Here is a 21903-nt window from a genome sequence, read left to right as displayed (position 1 = left end):
AACTCAGCTATAGCAAATATTGCTATAGTGATGTCGAAGGCGAACGCGAGAAACAGAAAATCACGTTCGGTTTGGAATTCAACAACTTTCAGTGTGCGCCCCCGACATTTGGCTGAGTAGTAGAAAAATCATGTTCTTTAGATAAAAATGTATTAGATTAAAAAATGATATTTTTGAGTGAAAATTCTTATTTTTTGATGGAAAACTTTGTTATTAAATATTTTTAGGTTTTTTCGTTGAAGATTAAAAAATTATACTTTTTTAAAAATTGAACTATTTAATTAAAAATTCGTCTTATTAGTAGGAAATGCATTTTGTTTGGATAAAAATGCAATTGTTTTGTATATTGAAAATTGATTTATCTTGGTTGAGGATTATTATATTTTTGGACAGAAAATTAATCTTATTGTTTAAAAAATTATCTGTTTGATTTTAAATTTAACTATTTCATTAAATGTTGAAAATTCATTTTTTTTGTTTGTTAAAGATTCATCGTGTTGGCTGAATATTCATTTTTTGTTTAATTAATTATTTTGTTGAAAATTCGTTTCTTTATCTTGAGAAATATTTTTTTTTTAGTTGAAAACTCAACTATTAGTTTTTTATTAAATATGATATTTTTATTGAAAATTCCACTATTTCATGGAAAATTTGACTTTTTTGGTAGAAAACTCATACTTTTCAGTTAAAAATGCATTTTTTGTTTGTTTTTGAAATTAATTTGTTCTATTTGATGATTCAACGATTTTGTAGAAAAATCTTATTTTTTGGTCGAAAATTAATCTTGCTGGTCAAAAAATCATGTGTTTGGTTCCAAATACAACTATTTTCATGAATGTTGAACATTCATTTTTATTATTATTTTTTTTTGATGATTCATCATTTTAGTTAAAAATTTATCTCTTTAGTGAAAAATTTAATTATCTCTTCTATTTTTTAGTTAGCACTTCATGAATTTTTTTGATAATTATTTTTCTTTTGTAGAAAATTAATTTTATTAGTTGAAAAATAAACTGATTAATAATTTATCTCTTTGGTTTGAAATTGAATTGTTTAGTTAAAAATACGTTCTTTTGTTCTTGAAAATTAATTTTTTTCAATAAAAATGTAAATATTCTAGTTTTTGTCAAAGATTGATATTTTGAATTTAAATTTTTCTATTTTTTGTAGAAAATTCATGCGTTTTATTAAAAAATCGCCTTTTTTGGAAGAAAATTAATCTTTTTGGTTGAAGATTCAGTATTTTTCTTGAAAATTCATTTTTTTAACTGTAAATTTAAAGATTCCATTTCTGGTTGTGAAGTCATGTTTTGAGTTAAAAATTGAGCTTTAAAATTAAAATCTTTTGTTGAAAATTTTGAAAATGTTGAATCAAGAATGATTTTTCATATTGAAAAACGAATTTTAAGAGAAATTGGAAAAAGATTTCAAAAAGTTTTAAAATGTATCTAAAATTTTCAATAAAATCTGGATTTCAAAAAATTCGAATCTTTATGTTTATGTAGAATTAAAAAGAAATAATTTTGTAAAAATTCAAGTCGGTTCAGAAGATGTTTAGGCATTTTAGAACTTTTGTGTTGTGGAAAATATTTTTTTAAACAGGTAAAGATTTCCTAAAATTTATGTATGAAATATTTTTTTTTTTCTTCCGAACTGCAATAGGTTCTAAATATCTTTTTAAATTACTTGCAAACCTAGTATTTTGTAAAATTCTCTAAAACAAAGAAGTTCTTCAAAAATTTTTATATTTCTTTCCGATTTACTTCAAATCTTTAAAAATCTTTTAAATTTTCTCAAACATCGTACGAAAATTATGTTTATATACTCTCGAAAAGAAAAACATAATATACTCATTTTCTTTTGATGATATTTAAAATCTAATTTTAGCTTAAATTTAAGTGTTTCAGTGCTTTTAACAAGTAATTTGATATTCGAAAATTTTATTTGGAATTAAAAATTAATTTGCCCTTAAATCTGAAAACTAAATGCGCGCATTTGCGCGCGAATGATGCTTTTAGCTACAAAAAATGAAATAACTAGTTAAATAATGAATCATAAAACAAAATAAAAAAATAATTAATGAGACAAGTTTCGTCCGTAACTGGAATTATCTCACAAACAATTTAATACTGTTCCTTCCAATACCTTACGTAAAATAGAGTAAAAAGTAAATATTTCACAATCCTATCTCTAATTGTAAGTATATTTTCTACTCATACAAAAACTTTCACATTGATTTAATTCTCTAATAATTTTAGATGTGTACAGAACGTGCTTCAAATATTTCATTCTATATTATTTGGAATGAATTTTCGAGTAGAAAAGAGAGTGAAATAATTACTGAAATAAACTTGTTTGAAATATTTTATCAAAAAATCTGCAAAAAAAATGGGCCCCTCCGGGATTTGAACCCGGGACCTCCTGCACCCAAAGCAGGAATCATACCCCTAGACCAAGAGGCCACATGATAAACAGTCCTAATCAATGTATATAAGGTTGAAGGTCAGTGCAATCAATATGTCAATGTATTAGTGGTTTTGTATCAATTTTTGGGTCCTGTCAATTTTCTGCAAATTTTGTTCGTCTATTTAATAATCTTTCTTATTGTAAAAAGATTTATTTTGAATCTTTGAATAAAAAATTGATAATAATTGTGTGTAAACTTTGATAAAAATTATTTGGGAAACATGTAAATATTATTATTGTTATTATTATTATATTATTTAAACATGTAAATATATGAAAACGAAGAGTGAACTTAAAAAAAAATGTTTGAAATCAAAATATTATTTTCTTTGTGCTTTGATTATTTAATTTAAACACAAAAATAATTTTTTTTTTTGTTTAATATCGGCTTATAACTATCACGTTAAAAAAGTGTTTTCCTAATTTCAATCATTTTTACAGAAAAAAAGATTTAATTATCTTTCGTGTTCGTGATATTTTGTAATTTAATCGTGGTCTAACTTACCGGCTGCGATAAGCAGGTATCTTTATAAAGATTGAATTTAAATTAAAGGTATGTGACACAGCTAAATACCTATATTACCGAACTCACTTTTTCAGTTCACTGAATGTTTTTTTGAACCTAAGAACTTTTGTTGTAAATAAAATATCGAGCTGAAAATTTGGAAAATGGATTAGAGTACAATAAAGTACGTTTAGGTACTTCATTTTGGTAGGAACTTCACTGAAAATTATTTTATCTTTTTTCTGAACCTCGACATTTTTTTAAAATGTCGAGGTTCACAAAAAAAATAACGTAAAAAAGATAAACGTACTTTATTGTACTCTAATACATTTTCCAAAGTTTCAGCTCGATATTTTATTTACAAAAAAACTTCTCAGCTTCAAAAAAACATTCAGTGAACTGATAAAGTGAGGTCGGTAATATAGGTATTTAGCTGTGTCACATGCCCTTAAATTCATTATTATTATTATTCCAGTGTTTTTATTAAACTTTTACCCAGGTAAACTCGGTTCTACATCATAGCCACGGACTAAGTCAAGTGACTGATGAGAGTAGAATATTATAAGTTAATTCAAATAATTTAATGGGATGGTTGAAACCTTCTGCGATGATGTTGTAGGTATACAATTACGAGCGGCCACGAGCGTTGGAGGTGACAACAGTCACCTCTGGATGCTTTTATTATTTATTATTATTTTTATTAAACCATTATGCCATTTTCCTTTCGAGGTAGGCGTGACTCACTCGGAAGTATTAATTAATAATAAATGTATAGTATAATAATATATTGATTAACAACAAAAATTGGTAACATCAAAGAAAATTTTTTCTTGATTTAAAAACAAGACCAATCCAAAATTATTTTAATACTACGATAAATTAATAAAAGAATATAAATTTAGAAAAATATTTGTTAGGGGAAGCAATATTGGAGGAAATGCAAAAAATATCTTATACTCCCAAAATATATGCTGCAGACACATATTTATTATTAAAAAACAGATATTTCGATTTCGAAAAGTCGAGAAACTACATAAATTCAATCAAATATACAAAATCACACTGGGAATTTTTATACAATATTTCATATTATAATTTTACAACATTAATAATTCAATATTAAAGGCATGTTAAACCTCATGCAATTTCTACCTTACCGACATTTTAATAATAACTCGTGCCCACAAAAAATGGAATATCAATTTGAAATTTCGCCAAATTAAATTAAATATCCCCAAATAAATTTTCAGAATCACTGGCAAGAATGAGAATCTTACAGAGATTATAACCGAGAAATAAATTCTCTGAGAATTTATGGGAATCTCAGAATGTGTTTAAATTGATAGAAAATTGCATTTTTTCGTTAACTTTTCGGTTAAAAATTCCACTCTTTTGTTGAAAGTTTGGCCTTGTTATTTTAGAGTTTACGTGCTTTAGCATAAATTAAATCTTTTTTTTTTTTGATAAAAATGCAACTGTTTGGTCAGAAATTAAACTATTATAATATTTTCTTGAAAACCTGAGTATTTCGAAGAAAAATTACTTTTTGTTTAAAATTTATAGTTTGGTGTTGAAAAATGAATTGAAATATTTTTTGGATGAAAGTTCCACGTATAAACAAAATTTGTTTTTTATTACAAATACATCTGTTTTAGTACAAAATTGGATTTTTTTGGATGAAAATTCAACTTTTTTGTAATAAAAAATTCTTCTGCTTTAAGATAAATTTCAAATTTTTTGATAAAGATGTAATTATTTGCTAGAGAATTCAACAATTTTGTTAAAGTCATCCTTTTTGTTTAGATATTCGTCTTTTATTGGAAAATTCAATTTTTTGTTAAACAATTTTTTCTTGTTAAAAAATTCATAGTTTGATCATCAAAACTCGACTAAAATCTTTTTCAACCGAAAGTTCAACTATTTTTTTGAAAATTCATCTTTTTGACTTAAAACTTCATCTGCTATAGAAAAAATTTCATTTTTTGTATGAAACTGAAACTTTTTGGTTAAAAATCTTTTTTCTTTGCTTGATAATTCAACTGATTTATTTAAAACATTTGGTTGAATCGCTTTGCTACGAAATCAATTTTGTTTGTTAAAGATTTATATTTTAAGTTGAAAAGTCATCTCGTTGGTTCAAAGTTTAATTATCTTGTTGAAAATTAACCTTTTTTAATTGAAAATTTAACTGCTTGGGTCAAAGTTAAACTATACATGGTGAAATTTTTTTTATTGAAGGATTTTGTCTGGTTGAAAATTTAACTTGTAAATTTAAATTCGCGTTTGTTTTTGTAAAAAATAATTTTTGAGTTTGAAATTGCCTTTTTTGCGTAAAAATGCATCAGTTTCGTGAAAAATTAATTTTTTTTTGAACAGTCATATTTTTTGTTTAAAAATTGAATTTTTGTAAAGAAAATTTGTTTTTTCTGGTTTGAAGCTTCAATAATTTAGATAAACTTTTATTTATTTTTTGAGTGAAAAATCTTTATTTGTCGCAAGTTCGTCTTTTTGGTTTAAAAATTCTTTTCTTTTGTTGTATAAATTGAATTCTTTTTTTACTTAAATATAAATTATGACATTTTTTCGTTGGAAATTTGTCTTTTTAGGTTGAATATACAACTATCATGTTAAAAATTCAATTATTTTATTGAAAATTTCAGTCTTTTATTAAAGAGTTATCTTTTAAAGTGGAAAAAAACTTTTTTTTAAAAATAAATTAATACATTTGAAAATTTTAAATTCATATGTGCAACACTGTAATTCCTGAATATGTCTGCGCTTGAAACTTTTAAATTTATAAATTTACAAACTTATGAATTTATAAATTTGTATTCAACCGCTGATATAACCGGAACAATAAAAATATTTTTAAAAATCATAAATTCTTAAATTCTCTTAAATTCTTTTGAATTCTCCTAAATTCTGTCATATTCTCGGTTATATAACCTGAACTTAAATTATCGGGAATTTAAGAACTCTACTGAAATCTCATTTCGTGTGAACGTAAGTTGTCACAAAAAATGCCGGTAAGGTAGGAATCAGGTAACTTTTGAAATTTCCTTGAGAGCATGTGACTCTTATTCGATTCCTACCTTACCGACATTTTTTTAAACACCAATTTCGAACGAAATTAGATATCAAACTGAAAGTTTGAAAAATTAATCTAATAAAGAGAAGGGACTAAGGAACGTTTATGTACTAACCCTTTTCACAGATACAAAAAACTCTAATTTTTTCTATTTGTAAAAATTTATTAGTACGTAAGCGTTCCTGAATTCATTTTTTTAATTTTTCCGAAACTTTCAGTTTGATATCTCATCCTGTTTGGATGTTTGGACTTCGCAGGGGCGAACCCAGAAAAATATTTCGGGCGAGGATTTAAATCCTCGCCCTTGAGGGTGAACCCCTCAAAACACCTCCTGGATTCACCACTGGGACTTGGTATGATAAAAAAATGCCAGCAAAGTAGAATTTGGATTAGTTTCGCTCACCCGTAAAAGAATAAGACTGTGAAGAGAAAAAAGACTGTATTGCAAAATTTTTAAATAGAAAATTTGCATAATTGTCCGGGAAGTATAAAATTCTATATCATCTTAATAAAAACCTAACTTACAAAACTTTTTAATATTTGCAATAATTTCTTTTTTTCATAATTTATACACGAAGATTTATATTTACAAAAAATAAAATTAATTTCTCCTTCTACTTTCAATGTCAAAACAGAAAACCTTTTCACAATAATTTATACAGAAGTGACATAAACCTATTTTCTCATGGAGTACACTATAATTTCAATTACGACAATGAAAGTTTACTGTGAACAAATATTATAATAATAAATATATTACCTAACATTATTTTTCAGTTGAGGGCTATATGGGACCTATATCTAATATTCAGTCGAGGTCCACGGACATTAATTACATAAAACATATAAATAATACTTTATATACAGAGATATTAAATTCGTCAAATTATAATTGAAAATTAAAATCTATGGATCGATTGGTGCGTGATTAAGTTGAATTTGCACTGGTATTGTGGCCACTTGATCCTGATTTTTTTCGGGACTCACTCTTTTACTTCCTGGAGGTACATAAAACCACCAAGCAAGGAAAAAAAATAGAAGGGATGCAAGTTTTCCTATGAATGCCAATGCAAACATATATCTGAAACATTGAAAAAAATTATTAGTATAGCGGAAAAATTTTAAATATAAAAATAACCACAACTCTCGATATTAGAACGGTTTCGGACATGGCTTGCAGTGTCCCTTATACTGAATCGGGCGAATCGAGACGTAATTGGGCAGGGCTGCACGAATAATTTCGGTTGAATTCGGACGCATGACGCAACTTGATGCAACTAACGCGCTGAGAGCGCGGCCCTCGAACTGTTTTTTTTTTAAATACGCTTGACAGAGCACCATCTCTCTTGCGGCACCGCGGATCAAAATAAATTGTTTTTAACTGAAAATTTACCTATTCTATGCTTGGTTGAGAATAAATCATTTTGAGTTGAAAATGCAATAAATATGGTTTAAAATAAATGGGTTTTTTGTCATTCTTTTAGTAGAATATCAATCTCCTTGATTGTATTTTAAACTGCTTAATTGAAAATTGATCTATTTTTCTTGAAAATCCTTTTTATTACATGGAAATCGATCTATTTGGTTAAAAAGTGTACTATTTTTCGATAACTCGTTTTTTACGCGGTTTAGATTTAATTTTTTCATTTGAAAATTTAAGTATTCCATTCTCGGTAGAAAAAAAATCGTTTTTAGTTGGAAATTCAACAATCCGATTTAAGATAAATGCATTTTGTTGTAAATTTGTATTTTTTAGTAGAAAATCAATCTCCTTGATTGGAAATTTAACTGCTAAGTTGAAAGTTTTACTGCTTTCTTGAAAATTCGTTTTATTGGTTAAGATCCATTTATTTGGTTGAAAATTTAACTGTTTTGTCTATAACTCGGTTTTTTTGTTCGATATTTTTTTTTACGGTAGTAGAAATTACGGTAGGAGAAATTGATCTTCTTGATTGGAAATTTAACTTCTTGGAAAGTTGAACTAATTTCATGAAAATTCATTTTATTATAGTTGAGGATCCATCTGTTTGGTAGAAAATTGAACTATCATGTTCAAAATACATTTTTTTGGGTTGAAAATCAATTTTTTCAACTTCAAATTCAACTATTCCATTTTCTGTTGAAAATTTGTCGTTTCTAGTTTAAAATTCAAATATATATTTGACAATGAACTTTTTTGTTAAAAAATTTATATTTTTAAGTTGGCGATTCAACTGTGTTTTGTAAAAAATTATTCTTTTTAGCTTAAAAATGTAAATTCTGTGTGGAAAACTTGCCTTTTTGTGTAAAATATCTATTATCACATTAAAAAATTAATTTGTTTTACTGAAAATTAACTTTATGGTTGAAAGTTTTAATGTTTTATAGAGAATTGGACATTTGCATTAAAAGGTCAACGTTCTTATCACAAAATCGTATTTTTGGCTTGAAAGCTCAACTATTTGGTTAAAAATTAACCTTTTTGTTTAAAAAAATGGAAAATATGGTCGAAAATTCATCTTTGTAGTTGGAAAATTCACGTAATATGTTAAAACTTCAACTATTTTTGGAAAATTCGTCCATTTTTCTGGAAAGGGCAACTATTTGGTTCTAAAAATAAAAAAATAAAAAAATAGTAAGGGCATATTTAATCAGCATTATTTGTTAATTTAACCAGACATTTTTTTAGTGAACTATTGCATTATTATTTAATTTTGTTATTAAAAATCCAACTATTTTGTAAAAGAATCGAAAATTTATCTTGTTTCCTCTAGAAAAATTCTTCATTGAAAAATTCCGTCTTTTTATTCTGGAGACTCAATTGATTGGTTGAAAATGCAATTGCTTTTAGTAGAAGTTAATTCTTTTTTGTTTCAAAATTCAACTATCTGGTTAAAAATTCGTCTCATTTTCTTAAAATTGCAACTATTTCGTTCTAAAAGCAACTGTTTTGTCTCAAATCAATTTGTTTTTATATTGAAAATTGAACTATTTGTTTGAAAATTCATCTTTCTTGGTTGAAAATGCCTCTTTTCTTGTTTAAAAGTCAACTTTTTCTTAAATATTCAACACTTTAGCGTCAATGATGAATTTGTGACGTCATTTTGGGGGGTTAAAACTTTGAAAGTATCCAAAGTTTCCTGGTATTGAATTTTTATCATGAGCAAAATGAAGGCAATTCAAAATAAAGGAATCTTTCAGAAAAAATTCTAATTTTTTAAAAATTGCTGTTAAACTTGTTTCTAAAATTATGCATGAACATTTTGAAACAGATAAGCCTTCTAAGCCTTTTCTTTGATTTCCCAAACTTTTAAAACAGGGTCTTATTTTGTCTGAACATGAAGTTGCCCAAAATATAATGTGTATTTTTCTTATAATAATCATAAATTAGAAGTGACTAACCGACTCATGTAATAGTTGTCGTAGACTAAACAGGCACCCCTTCCTTCGCAGGTGTCATGCCAAAGAATGCATGTTTTATCAATGAGAGCCCCAAAAATAATAGGGGCTGGTATTGTTCCCAAAATTCGGACTTTTATCCACTGAATTCCGAGAGCAAATGATTTTTGATCATCTCGTACGACACGAAGAGTGCCAGATAAAGCAGGCATTGTACAGAGGAAGGTCATAAACATGTTTCCAAACGAGAGGGCTATGAATAAATAAATGTACCAACAAGAACTGGTACACGTTGTGTTAGTAGCATCATAAGCCAAAACTTCTCCACTGGAAGTTGATGTCCAATTTAAAGATTGAGAGGAAATGCAGTGGCAATCAGTGTAGACCTATTGATTAGAAAATTATAAATTAATGATTCGCAATATTAATTAGGGTGTTCAAAAACACATGTTTTCGAATTTTGGACATTGCGCCCCGGAAGCTGAATCTTCATAATAAAAAAACCCAGCGTTTTCTATTTGATTGCCGTCTACCTGCTTGACTTATCGTCTCTATTTAACTTCCTCACACGTCGCTGTGTGAGCGTGAGCCACTCTGCCCGAGCCTTGTCAGCAGAGCGTTCTTTGTACTAATGAGGAATAAAATGGGAAGCATAAGCAAAATATAAATTTTCAATTAAAAATTTAGAAATATTATATTCAAGATTCACGTTTCTTGGCGAGTCCAGCAATATGTCACTTGCAATTAAAAGATTAAATTTAGAATAAGTGCCACATGTTGTAAATATATATATAATAAATAAATATATGTATAAATACACTTTTGTTTATTTTTTAGCAGTGGCAAATAACATATGGAACTCATTCTAACTTTAATCTTTTGATAGCATGTGACGAAATAATTTTTTTTATGTTCCGTATTTTTCTCGTCATTAGTAAAAAGACTCACCCCCCCCCCCACTGTCAAGGGTCGGTCACAGAGTTCGCGCTTATTCAGCGAACTGCCGAACTATTGCCGCCGAGCCTGGTCAGCGGGAGTCTTTGTACCTAACGAGGACTAAAATAGGAAACATGAATTTTGTTCAATTTTGTAATTAGTAATTTCGAAATACTATATTTGAAATCTGCCTTTTTTGATGTGTGTGTGTGTTTTCGGGAAAATAGTGGTATTCTGAATTTTAAAAGGATTTTATTATGTAAATTCTAAGCCTAATTGACAGATATGCGATTTTGATAATTTTTTATTATTTGATGACATTTAAATAAAACTTTTTAACTAAATTGCTTTGAGTTTTGAAACAGAATTTTGATATTTCAAATTTCTGGTCTTCACTTTCTTCAATGGCAATTAAAAAATTCTAAACCTTATATGACAGCTCCATTCCAGAAAAATTGAAAGACTTTTAGAGAAAGGGCAATTTTTTTCAATTTCTTCAATTTGTGTTGTTAAAATTTATAATACATTTGAGGCCTTTTTTAATTTGTTTAATGATTCGATTTATTTCATTTTTTAATATCAACTTAATTCGTTTTCAAAATCGAATCTTTTCTATTTGATGTTTTATTAATTGAGAAGGATATCTTTTTTTACCATTTTAATGACAGAAAGCATTTCAATACAAATTTTTTCTTATCAATAAAAATTAATACTTCCGTATTTTTCAGAGTAACAAAATTCCTAACTTTCTCATTTTCCCGAGTTTCTGGACACCCACTTTTCAAACAATCTTTAAATTTAATGTAATTAAAATGTTTGAGCAATAATAAATTTAATAAAATATTTCTACAGTAATAATTGAAGTTTTAATTTGAAAATTAATAAAAACAGTACAATTGAAATACATATAAAATTATTTACTTTTTACCAACATAATTCGAAATTTGAAAATAGTACAATTTTGAAAGATTTTTCTTCACAAGTTTAAAAATGTAGAATACGTAGCTAAGGAAATAAAGAATAGATCAATTAAAAATCAATAAATGAAGACGTTCGAAAATATTTTTTACAAAAAGTGAAGAAATAGAGGCTTTAGCAATCAAGAGAAAATAGCGACAGTAATGGCATTTTTTAAAAATGTGTTACAGTGAACATTCATTTTCCAAGGACTGAGAAACGTAACCATTCCGATATTCCAACTATGCAGGGGCCTCCACCTCCGCCGCGAATCGTGGGGTGATTTTGTTGAGTGACGTTTATTGGTTGGCTCTTCGGGCCTCTTTTTAATTGGCCAGCCACTGACGCTGGCAAGACCTTGGAATAAGTGAAAGTTCAGTGTATAGAAAATTTCGTAACGGCAACTGAAAATTAGTTAATTTTTAACTAAATTTTCCTACATTTATTCCAATTTTCCTACATTTATTATCATATTTTTATTTTTAACTTATTACGGCAAGTAGAATATCGTTGAAATCGCCAAAAAATTTAGATTTCAAATAAAATATTTCTAAATTACTGATTGCAAAATTAAAATTGGTTGACGTTTCGTTTTTTGTTACGCATTAAATGCAAAGGACCCGCGCAAAAACATAGTGGTCCCTCAGCTGCGGGAGGGGACGCTGGGTAGTGGGGATAGAGTAGGAAGGTATACATCAAATGAGCACTAGTCCATTTAAGACAGATCAATTCTTGACTCTTTAAAGCACGACTGTAGTCATTTTTCTCAAAAGGAAGAAATATTCAGGGTCCAAAATGAGTTCTTGAAAATCATAATTTTAAGCCTTTTTAAGCAAAATTAGTAATTTTTTAGCTTAAAAATAGCACTTTTAATGATTTTTTGGTAAATTCATTTTGTTAGGCTTATTCTTACATTCTGAATATTAATCTTCCAAAATTCCATTATGTTACTTAAATTATTTATATGTATAATTCAAACCTGAAAAAATTGGATTTTGCCTATGTTAAAGTCCAAAGAAATTGATTAACTTTGGGGCAGCTCAATCATTAGTTGAAAAAACTGAAAAACACAGAAAATTTTTCCACTAGGAAGATTCAGTTTCCGAGAAGGAATGTTCAAAATTCGAAAACATGTCTGTTTGGACCACCTTAATGTTTATATGTATATTTTTATTACAAAATAATATTTATATCAATTATTTCTGATCAAGTAAATTCACTTTTTTGTTTTGGTTTATTTGAATTATAAGTTTACTTTTTTCATTTGCGACTTACCTTAACATCATTCAATTGAACTTCTTCACTGCATCCAGCAAAACATGGTGAAAAATACGTGACACCATCAACCCCACAAATTGGATTGAATTGCGAAGCTACACATCCACAGACTTTATTGCAAGAACTGTCTTGTAGTATTTCATTTCTTAAAAATGAAAAAAAATATTATTTAAACAATTGATAATTTTTTCTTACAATTTTATACAATCTCTCAATTCTTAATGCTAAATATTCAAAACTATGAATTTTCAAATTTCAGGCTCAATTGAAAAATGTATTTTTTTTTAATTTTGGTACATACCCAATTTGTTTTTCATATGGCACTGTAAGTCCGGCAAAGTCCAAATTTGGACAATTCAAAACGAAGGAGGATGTAAATAATATGCAAAATGCAGTGCTAATAAGGCAGAATTTCAAAATTCCAGAACATGGCAGTTTCAAACGCTTTATTAAATATCCTCCAAGAAAAGTTCCACCCCCACCAGCCGGAACTGTTACCAAACCTGGAGAAAAATTAAAATTATTTTCAAAAACTTTACCTTTAGTCGAAAAATAAAACCTGTTAGTTTCGTTACAAAATTTTAAACTATAACGTGAATGAAAGAGGGTCATAGAGTGGACCAAAAAATCGACTTTCGATTTTTGGTGATCGACTCCCTCCCCCCGCCCCAAATTTGTTCTTCTCCGAAAAAAGAAATTCAATTTTTTTCAATCGGATTTTAAAATTAACAAGGGATTTTAAATGGGAAAAGCTCAGTTTCCGAAAAAAATAAAAGAAGCTCTTTTTATTAACTCTTTCTAAATTAAAATTTATTCACTTCTTAATGAATATTTAAAGAATAATTTTCACACAATAACTTTTAATTTTAATCCTCCAAAGCCTTTGTATTATGCCCAGAGTATACCCTTAAAAGTGCAAAATAGCATTATTATAAAAAATGTATGCTAAAGATGATACTTTCTTGCATTTCTTTTCATATGAATAATTTTTATACGTTTTCAACTATTTTTCCGCAATTTTAAGCTTTTAAACACTTATTATTTGCTTAAACAATTTTTTCCCTGTGCATCGTGAAAATTTATCATTTTTCTAGGTAATTGAAACAGTTTATAAATGTCAAAAGTAATATTTTTTCTTTAGCATATTTGTAACTTATTAAAAAAATTGTTATTGGCTTAAACAATTTATTCCGCTGAAAATTGTAAAAATTTATCATCTTCTTGAATTAATGACACACCTAAAGATTTTTGAGAGTGAAGTATTTTTTAAGGCTATTTGACAATTATTTAAGAAATTTTCATTTGTTTGAACAATTTTTTCAGGAAATATTAAAAAATTTATTATTTTCTGTAATTAATGACGCAGATAATAAATGATAAGAGTGATATATTTTTGTAAAAGACAGTTTGCAATTATTTAAACAATCAATAATCATTTTCTTGCGCTTTTTATAGGGAAGGTGGAGAGAATTCTAGTTTTTTTTCAAATCTCTTATACTATTTCGCTTATCATTCAGCATTTTCCTATATCAGAACTTATACCATAATTGTTCTAACAATAATCATTTTTTGCACAACTAGAATTCTTTCCACCTTCCCTATCGAAAGGCACAAGTAAATAATTATTGTCTTTCTCGTCTTTCACAAAAAAAGACTCTTGGAATTCATTAACTGCCTCAATATTTCCACAAAATAGGAAATTTTCAAAATTTACAGAGGAAACATATTGTTTAAGCAAAGTAAAATTATTTAAATAATTTTAAACCATCTTTCCCTAAAAAAATCACTCTCATCATTCATTAAATGCGTCTTTAATTACAAAACATCCAACTATTCAAGATGTACGTGAAAAAATTGTTTAAATAAACTATAATTTTTTAAATAATCTCGAAAGATGTTAAAAAAACAAACATTACTCTTAACATCCATTGAAAGCATCAATTGTTCCAGAATTAATAACTTTTTACGATTTGTTTCAAAAAGAATTGTTTAAATGATTGCCAAATATCCTGACCAAAAAATTATTATATTTAATAATTGTTAATTATGCCACTCATTCCAGAGAATATTTACTTTTGATACCAAATTGATCATTTATTCGAAAATAGTAGCTTCTCACAATTTACTGGAAAAAAAATATTGTTCAAACAAATAAGAATTTTCTTAACCATTGAAAATTAGTTTTAAAATCTTTGAAACCGTGTCGTTTTAATAGCCTTAAGAAGTTAGTACACTTTGAGTTACAAAAAGTGATTTACATGGACTTTTTTTCGTCTTTTTTTAAAACTGAGATCTACCCATTAAAAATCCGATGTTATAATTGTAAAAGCTTAGGGGCGCGGGTTTTTTCCAGCAAAAAACGATCAACACTCGAAAAAATTTAATTTTTATGCCTACTTAATTAAATCAACAAAATTTTTTACAAGATGTTATAAACAATATTAAATTTAAAGTTGTTTTTCTTCTATTTAATATGATTCTCCGGCATGAAATCTCATTATTGAACAATGATTGAACTACTGACCCATTAACAAAGCGGCGGAACTGGCGCTAACGCTGAATTGATTTTCTATTAATTTAGGGAGAAAAGCGGCAAATCCAGCTATCAGCAATCCTTCGCTCGCGCCTGCTAAATTTAGCAAGAAGAATGCGGGATTTCCGAGCAATTCCGTTAATGCTCGAGGTAACTCGCGAATTTTCGAAAATGCCTCGCCGGAGGTGTTTGTTGATCTTGCTGATTTTTCATGAGCTTCAGAAACCTTTTCTTTAGCCAGCTCCTCAGATCCTGTAGGAAAAATCAATTGATTTCTTTATTTTTTAAAATGTTTAACCCATTTTTCTTTTATTAACGTGAGTTTAATTGTAATTAATTTTTAGAGTAATTTAGAATAATTTTAGAGAAACAAGAAAAAAAATCTGTCTAAGCTCGAATTTAAACCGGGACACACTGGGAGGAAATGCACCTTTTACGTTCAAAAATGTCCACGGCCTTCAATTTTTGTCCGATTAAAATTGTTTTTAAAATTAAATTTCAATAAATTCGTACAAGCTTGACTTCATTATTCCATTTATTTGTTATAAACCAATTTTATGAACAAATTCGCAAATAGTCTTATTATTGGTAAAAAGAATTTCTGTTAAAACATAAAAATTTAAATTTTTATAAGCAAATTAGATAAAAAATTCAAAATGTTAACCCTTTCGCATAAAATTTTTTTTTTGGCACTGGCAATGTTTTAAGCTGCTGGACGAATGACTGCTAGTCACAAAAATAATTGAGACTTTAACAAAGACCATTGTTATAAATAATGCTCGTAAGGAATTATTCAAATTTAAGGTTTTATAACATTTTAATTTTCTTTAATCGCTTGAATGGCTACGAAAGGGATGGGACCATTTGCTACAGAAAATAATGCTATTTCTCAATTTTTGATTGAAAGGAACCAGAGTTTTTGCTCCGTGAAACTGCCGAAATTTGAAATTTTTTGTCTTATTTGTTTATAAATATTCAGATTGTTATATTTCACCAAATATTATCGAAGATATATTATTTTCAGGAATATGTGTACCCATTCTGACCATCAAAGAAAATTTAAATTTGATAAAACCTTAAGTTTACAAATTTTTGCACCAGAATTGTTAATAACAATGGTTATTGTTAACTTTTCTAATATTTTTGTGAATAGAAGTCATTCATCCATTAGCTTAAAATATTTCCAGTGCAAAAAAGTCTATGCGATAGAGCCGAAATTTTGAATTTGTTTAAAAAAATTTAAATTGTTATATTTGATCAAATCTTATTGAATATTTATTATTTTAAGGAATACCTTAAGACGTTCCGGCGAGTGAAGGAAATTATGAATTTAAAAAATATCCAATTTTAATATTTTTCCACAAGAATTGTTTATAACAATGGTTATTATGTAGTTTTTATTTATTTTTCTAATTAAATGTCATTCCTACATTAATATGAAACACTTTCAGAAAACTGACATTTTTTTACCGACAATAAGACTATTTCCTATTTTGTTCATCGAATTTGTTTATAATAAATAAATGCAATAATGATAAAATCAGTTATTAAAGCGTTAAAAATTTTTGTGTACAAAATTTTAGTTTTTCAAACTTTGAATGACAAAATTATTAATAAATAAATAGATGAGACGAAAGTTCGGAGCCTCAAGCTCTTCAGAATTTAATGAACTTTAATTTTTTTTTAATTCAAAATCTGACCAAAATTGAAGGCTCTGGACATTTTTGAACGAAAAAAGTTAATTTCCTCCCACTGTACTTGAGCGCAACTATACATGAGAATAAATAAGCTTCACTTATTTATAGTGGAGTACCTTGTTCAAATCCGGGCTGATGCAAATTTTTTGTTCTTCCAAATTTGTTCAAAATAATCTTTGAATATCGAAATTTAAATTAATTACACATTTTTCTGTAACTACACATAATGGTACAACAATAGTGATTAATTTTACAAAAATATACAACTAAAATAAACCTAATAATATTTGTTAATGAACCTTTCGTTGTATCGACTAAGCAAATCAATAGCTTGAGAGAGAATTTTCTCTTCTTTTTTTAAATTGACAATTGGATTTTTGATCACTGTCCGAAGATGAGGAAAAGTACCCCTTGAGTGAACAAAAAACTTCGCCCTTTATTTTCTTGAAACTTAATTATATTTTTTAATCAAACCGTTTTTGTATCGATTAAGCTACTCAATAACTATAAAATACATTCACTTTTTTTAAGGGACGACTAAAGAATATCGAAAAATAAATATCCCGACACTGTAAAAGTCCCTAAGAAGAAAATATTCAAATTAGAAAATTCTTGAAGTTATAAAATTTTCGAAATATAAAAATCCCGATTTGGGAAATTCTCAAATAATGAAATTTCTAAAAAGTGTATAATATTGGAGAATTTGACCCGACACAAAAAAAATATCGAATTTAAACAAAAAATTAAGAATGTGTTTTCTGTCAATCATATTTATTTATTAAAAGTTCAATAATAAAATATTTGGATGAAAAACATCTTTTTTAGATGTTCAACGCATTTGTTAAAAATTATTTTTTGACGTTAAAAAACAATTCCTAATTGAGAGAAAATTTCTCAGTGCAAAATAAAAATACCGGACGACTGAAAAATGCTGCAAATTAAAATTTATGAATAAAAAAGTGTATGAATAATAAAATTTCCGAAATTATAAAATGGCTGGAACATACAAATACTAAATAAAAAAATTCCTGACTGAAAATTGCCAAATTATAAAATATCCAAACTAGTGAATTCCCGAATTTAAACAATTAAAAAAATTATTTTCTGTTTGAAATTATTATAATTTATTTATTAAAAATCCATTATTTAAATATATTTGTCAAAGAAATTTGTTTAATGGTTACAGTTTTTTAAATTACTGTTTGAGTTCAAAAAAACAATAATTGTATAAAAATGGTATAAAAAATAAATTGAATACTACATGTGCCACAAACGAAAAAAGAAATTTTTCTCCGAACAAAATAACATTTTCCAAAGGTCTTTGCAGGATTTAAATCAGTACTGATCTATCCCAAAGATTTTTTTTTAAATTGCCAATTTCATTCTTGAGAAAATTTATTGCAATTTAAAAAAATACTCTACAAATTTTCAAACAAAATTTTTCATTCAGAAATATATATTTTTTAAATTTAAATAGTAATTTTTAAAAACTTTAAACAATAAAAGCCTTGCTTTTTATTATTATTTTTTTAAAATAAATAATATTTGAAGGAAAAATTTTTTAAATTGTTTATACTAAGGATTTGTATAGTTCAGATATTTTACAATACGTCAATTTTCTGTCGAGAAATTGCCAATGAGGTAATAATATAAAACTTTTTCCGGCTTTTTTAGTCGTCCCTACGAGAAAAAGATTTGTATTACAAGAGCAACAAAAAAACTTCATTCAGTATTTTGGTCTAATTATTGTATTTTTAATTTAACAAGTACATTGAATATTAAAAAAAAATTCTTTAGTAAAAATATTGAATTACAGTGAAACTCTTCTATAGCGCCGATTTTGGGAGTGGAATTGGGTGGAGACTGACTCATTATAGCCCGCTCCGCTTTTGTTTGTTTACGCCTGAGTGCTAAAATTCTCTAAAGGGCTATAGAAGGGAGGGCTATTAAACGGTTTCACTGTATTTGATTTTTAATAAATTAACAATATCGATTAAAAAACAGTGTTTTTAATTGTTTAAAATCGGAAATTTTCAAGTATCGGGAATTTGATAGTGTTGGATATTTTATAAACCGGCCATTTCCTGTTGGGAATTCACCAATTTAGAAATCTTATATTTCGGCAATTGCATTATTTCGGGAAATTTCTATTTTAAATATTTTCTTTGACGGGAATTTTATTTTTCAGGATTTTTCGGTCGCCCCTTTTTAAAATTAAAAATTGAATTTTTTGCGATCCCAAAGTTGATAAAACGTGTTCCATGAGCGAACTAAAATTCCGCCTTAAATTTTCTCGGAACCTAATAACATTTTCCAGGTAAATGTGAAACAATAGCGATTAATTAAAACAAAACGCGACTAAAACAAATTAATTTAATTATATATTATCAGATATATTATTTTTTAAACTAATAATTAAATTTTCGAGAATATTTTCTTACCGGGTAAAATTGCTGGGAAAGCAAGAAGTGGAATCGCGATGATAAAGCAAACAACAGCAGATCCTAAGAATCCTATCCACCAAGCACCAATCCATACATTACTATGCGGGGTAATCCCAATTCTGAAAAAAATCTCAAGATTATGGTCTTATCGAAATATAAAATTTTTAAAAATTCTTATTATCGAAATAAAAAATATGTCTATTGTAAATAAAAGATTTTTCCATTTTTAGCAGGCTTATATTTGTAATTTTTATTTTTTTAATCATTAAAAATGGTAAAAAAAATTTTTTAAAAATGCTACTAGAAACTTTGAAGTTTCATGAAATTTTACAAGTAATTAAAAATTTTTACAAAAAATAATAATCTTCATATCATTGTACTCAATCGTTATTTATTGTATTTTATTATTATTAAATTTATTTCAAATGGATGAAATATCCAACAGAAAATTTCCTTTCAGAAAGCGAAAATATTAGAATTCGTCTTCTGCTCATCACCTAAACGCATTTCGTATTTTCACACGGAGTTTAGTGTACGAGTATGAAGTCTGAACAAGCTTTATTAAATTCTCTCTAAGATTTATGCACTTTTACTCGGAATTTGCATCAACACAAGCTGGCGGTATTTTGTAAAAAAAAAGAAGAAAACAACCTTTATGTGAGTTGTGTAATCATTTTATATTGAAGCAACCACTTTTTGTACTATGTTTAAAACTATTCAATTTTCTAGTAAAGAAAATAGCAGGCTTTCTATTTAAATCTAATGAGTAAAAAATTACTAATTAACGGGAAATCTCCATAGAGTGTATAATGCGACCTCGAGTGGATTATAATTAATTAAACATACTTCATTATTATAAATTATTATAAATTTCTTTTTTTTAAAATTTTTTTGATACCTCGTTTCGTTTTTCAGAAAAACTAGGTATTTTGATTTCATGAAACTAAAAATGGATTTTTTTAAGCGGCTCCTGGGAAGATTTTGTTTTTTTTATCAAAACATATTTTTAGAACATCCTATATACATAATTTAGAGAAGCATTTATGGTTTATTTGAAAGGCTTTCCGCTTAAAAATATACACTTGAAAAAAAGTTTCCTCGTATTTTTTCCTTTCTCTATAAAATTATTTTTAAAACTCGCCTTAGAAGAGAAACAATTTTTTTTTAAACAGGGGCGATTTTTTTCATTAAAGAAAAATTATGATCAGTGCAAACATCAGTCCATGTAAATATAAAGTTGTAAGTAGGTATATTTACATGTTTTTATATTTCATAGTTTTGTTTTCATAATTTTAGCTCCTGGGAAAAATTCATAAAATTATCTAAAAGTGAATAATATTTAACTCACAGTGAATCTCGCAAAAAAACTTGTTAGTACAAAATTGAACAAGGTAATTTTACTAAAAATCATCATATATATGTAAAAAATGGATTTTCTATGATTTTTAGAATCAATAATATTACTGATGATATAATTTAAAATAAAAAGAAAAACATTTTTAATGATCACCTCTAATCAATTAAAAAAAAATGTTTGAATTTTAATAATTGATGGTTTATTTTTCAAGGGAAATATTTTATACAAATTTACTATTTACAATTTGAAAAGCAAAGTTTTCTATGTTTTTCTATTTGTTTCTCAGACAGAAAAATGTTCTCTTCTCTCCGGAATATTTTCAGAAAAACTACCGACATTTTTCCAATTTTAAACTTTTTCACACTTTCCAATCGATTTCGGAAGAGGACGAAAAATTCTATCCTATTTAGGAAGAAAAAGATAAGTGTCTATATTAGATTGAAAAATATCACTCTTGTAACAAAAAATTTGAAATTTTTTGATAATCCACGGTATCAATTTAAAAGATTCAAATACTAATAACTTTATCAAATTTTTTTTCGGCAAATTAGTAAGAAAAGTGTCATTTTATTCCCTTTGAAATACGAACCGCAATAATATTAATTGAATGAAACAATGATATTGAAAAAAGTTCAAAATAGGGATTTGCAGAATAATTTATTTTGGATATGAGACATATTTTTAAATAATTAAAACGAAGATATTATAAAGCTAACATCGCACAATGTTGGAAGTCTGAATATCTCACTAAATTAATAGGCATACTTTTCATGGAGGTTTGAAATTTATAATTGTTTTTTAGTTTACGTTGATATTATAAGGTTAAAAAAGCGTTATTAAAAAAAAAAATAAGTGGAATTATTATCAGAACATGTTTTTAAATGTCAATACTTTTCCAAAACTTGGATACGACCTTTTATAATTTCTCCGTATATTCTTACTATTTAAAGAATTCCACAAAGTTACATACATATAGCCATTTCAAAGATATGAAAATGTATTAAAATAAATGTTACTGTTTTAAAATATATTTTAGGTCTGTTGATTTTATTTTTAACTAACTTTCTCTGTACTTAAAAACGAATTTTTTGGAATAAAAATAACTGTTTTCTTGAATAAACATAAAATGTTGGTTGAAGCAAACACATTTTGTTCGGTTCGAGAAATAATTCTATAACTTGAGCATGGACAGCCTGACCGATTTGAAATAAATTCTGCCAGCACAATTGTTTAAAACAATGATGTTTTTACATAGCATTAAATT

The 21903-nt window shown here is 26.8% G+C and overlaps 1 protein-coding gene and 1 non-coding gene across 3 annotated transcripts in view; both read right to left on the bottom strand.

The window, feature by feature from the left end:
- Positions 1–2390: 2390 nt before the first annotated feature.
- Trnap-ugg lies at positions 2391–2462 on the bottom strand. The gene has a single exon. It is a non-coding gene; the product is annotated as a tRNA-Pro (tRNA).
- Positions 2463–5857: 3395 nt separating this feature from the next.
- Positions 5858–21903, bottom strand: part of LOC117168159 (solute carrier organic anion transporter family member 4A1) — a 55615-nt gene continuing 39569 nt past the window's right edge. For both annotated transcript variants that reach the window (XM_033353587.1, XM_033353588.1), the window contains 6 exons: positions 19280–19401; positions 15133–15393; positions 12910–13111; positions 12606–12753; positions 9441–9823; positions 5858–7140 (listed from right to left, as the gene is read on the bottom strand). In XM_033353587.1, the coding sequence (XP_033209478.1) occupies positions 6966–7140; positions 9441–9823; positions 12606–12753; positions 12910–13111; positions 15133–15393; positions 19280–19401 (1291 nt within the window). In that variant the 3' untranslated portion in view covers positions 5858–6965. The remainder of the gene's footprint in view (positions 7141–9440; positions 9824–12605; positions 12754–12909; positions 13112–15132; positions 15394–19279; positions 19402–21903) is intronic.

This window comes from Belonocnema kinseyi, chromosome 2 (genome assembly GCF_010883055.1).
Source record: "Belonocnema kinseyi isolate 2016_QV_RU_SX_M_011 chromosome 2, B_treatae_v1, whole genome shotgun sequence".
Classification (NCBI taxonomy): Eukaryota; Metazoa; Arthropoda; class Insecta; order Hymenoptera; family Cynipidae; genus Belonocnema; species Belonocnema kinseyi.
Note: the sequence above shows the minus strand (reverse complement) of the source record. Positions and strands in the feature narration are given on the sequence as shown.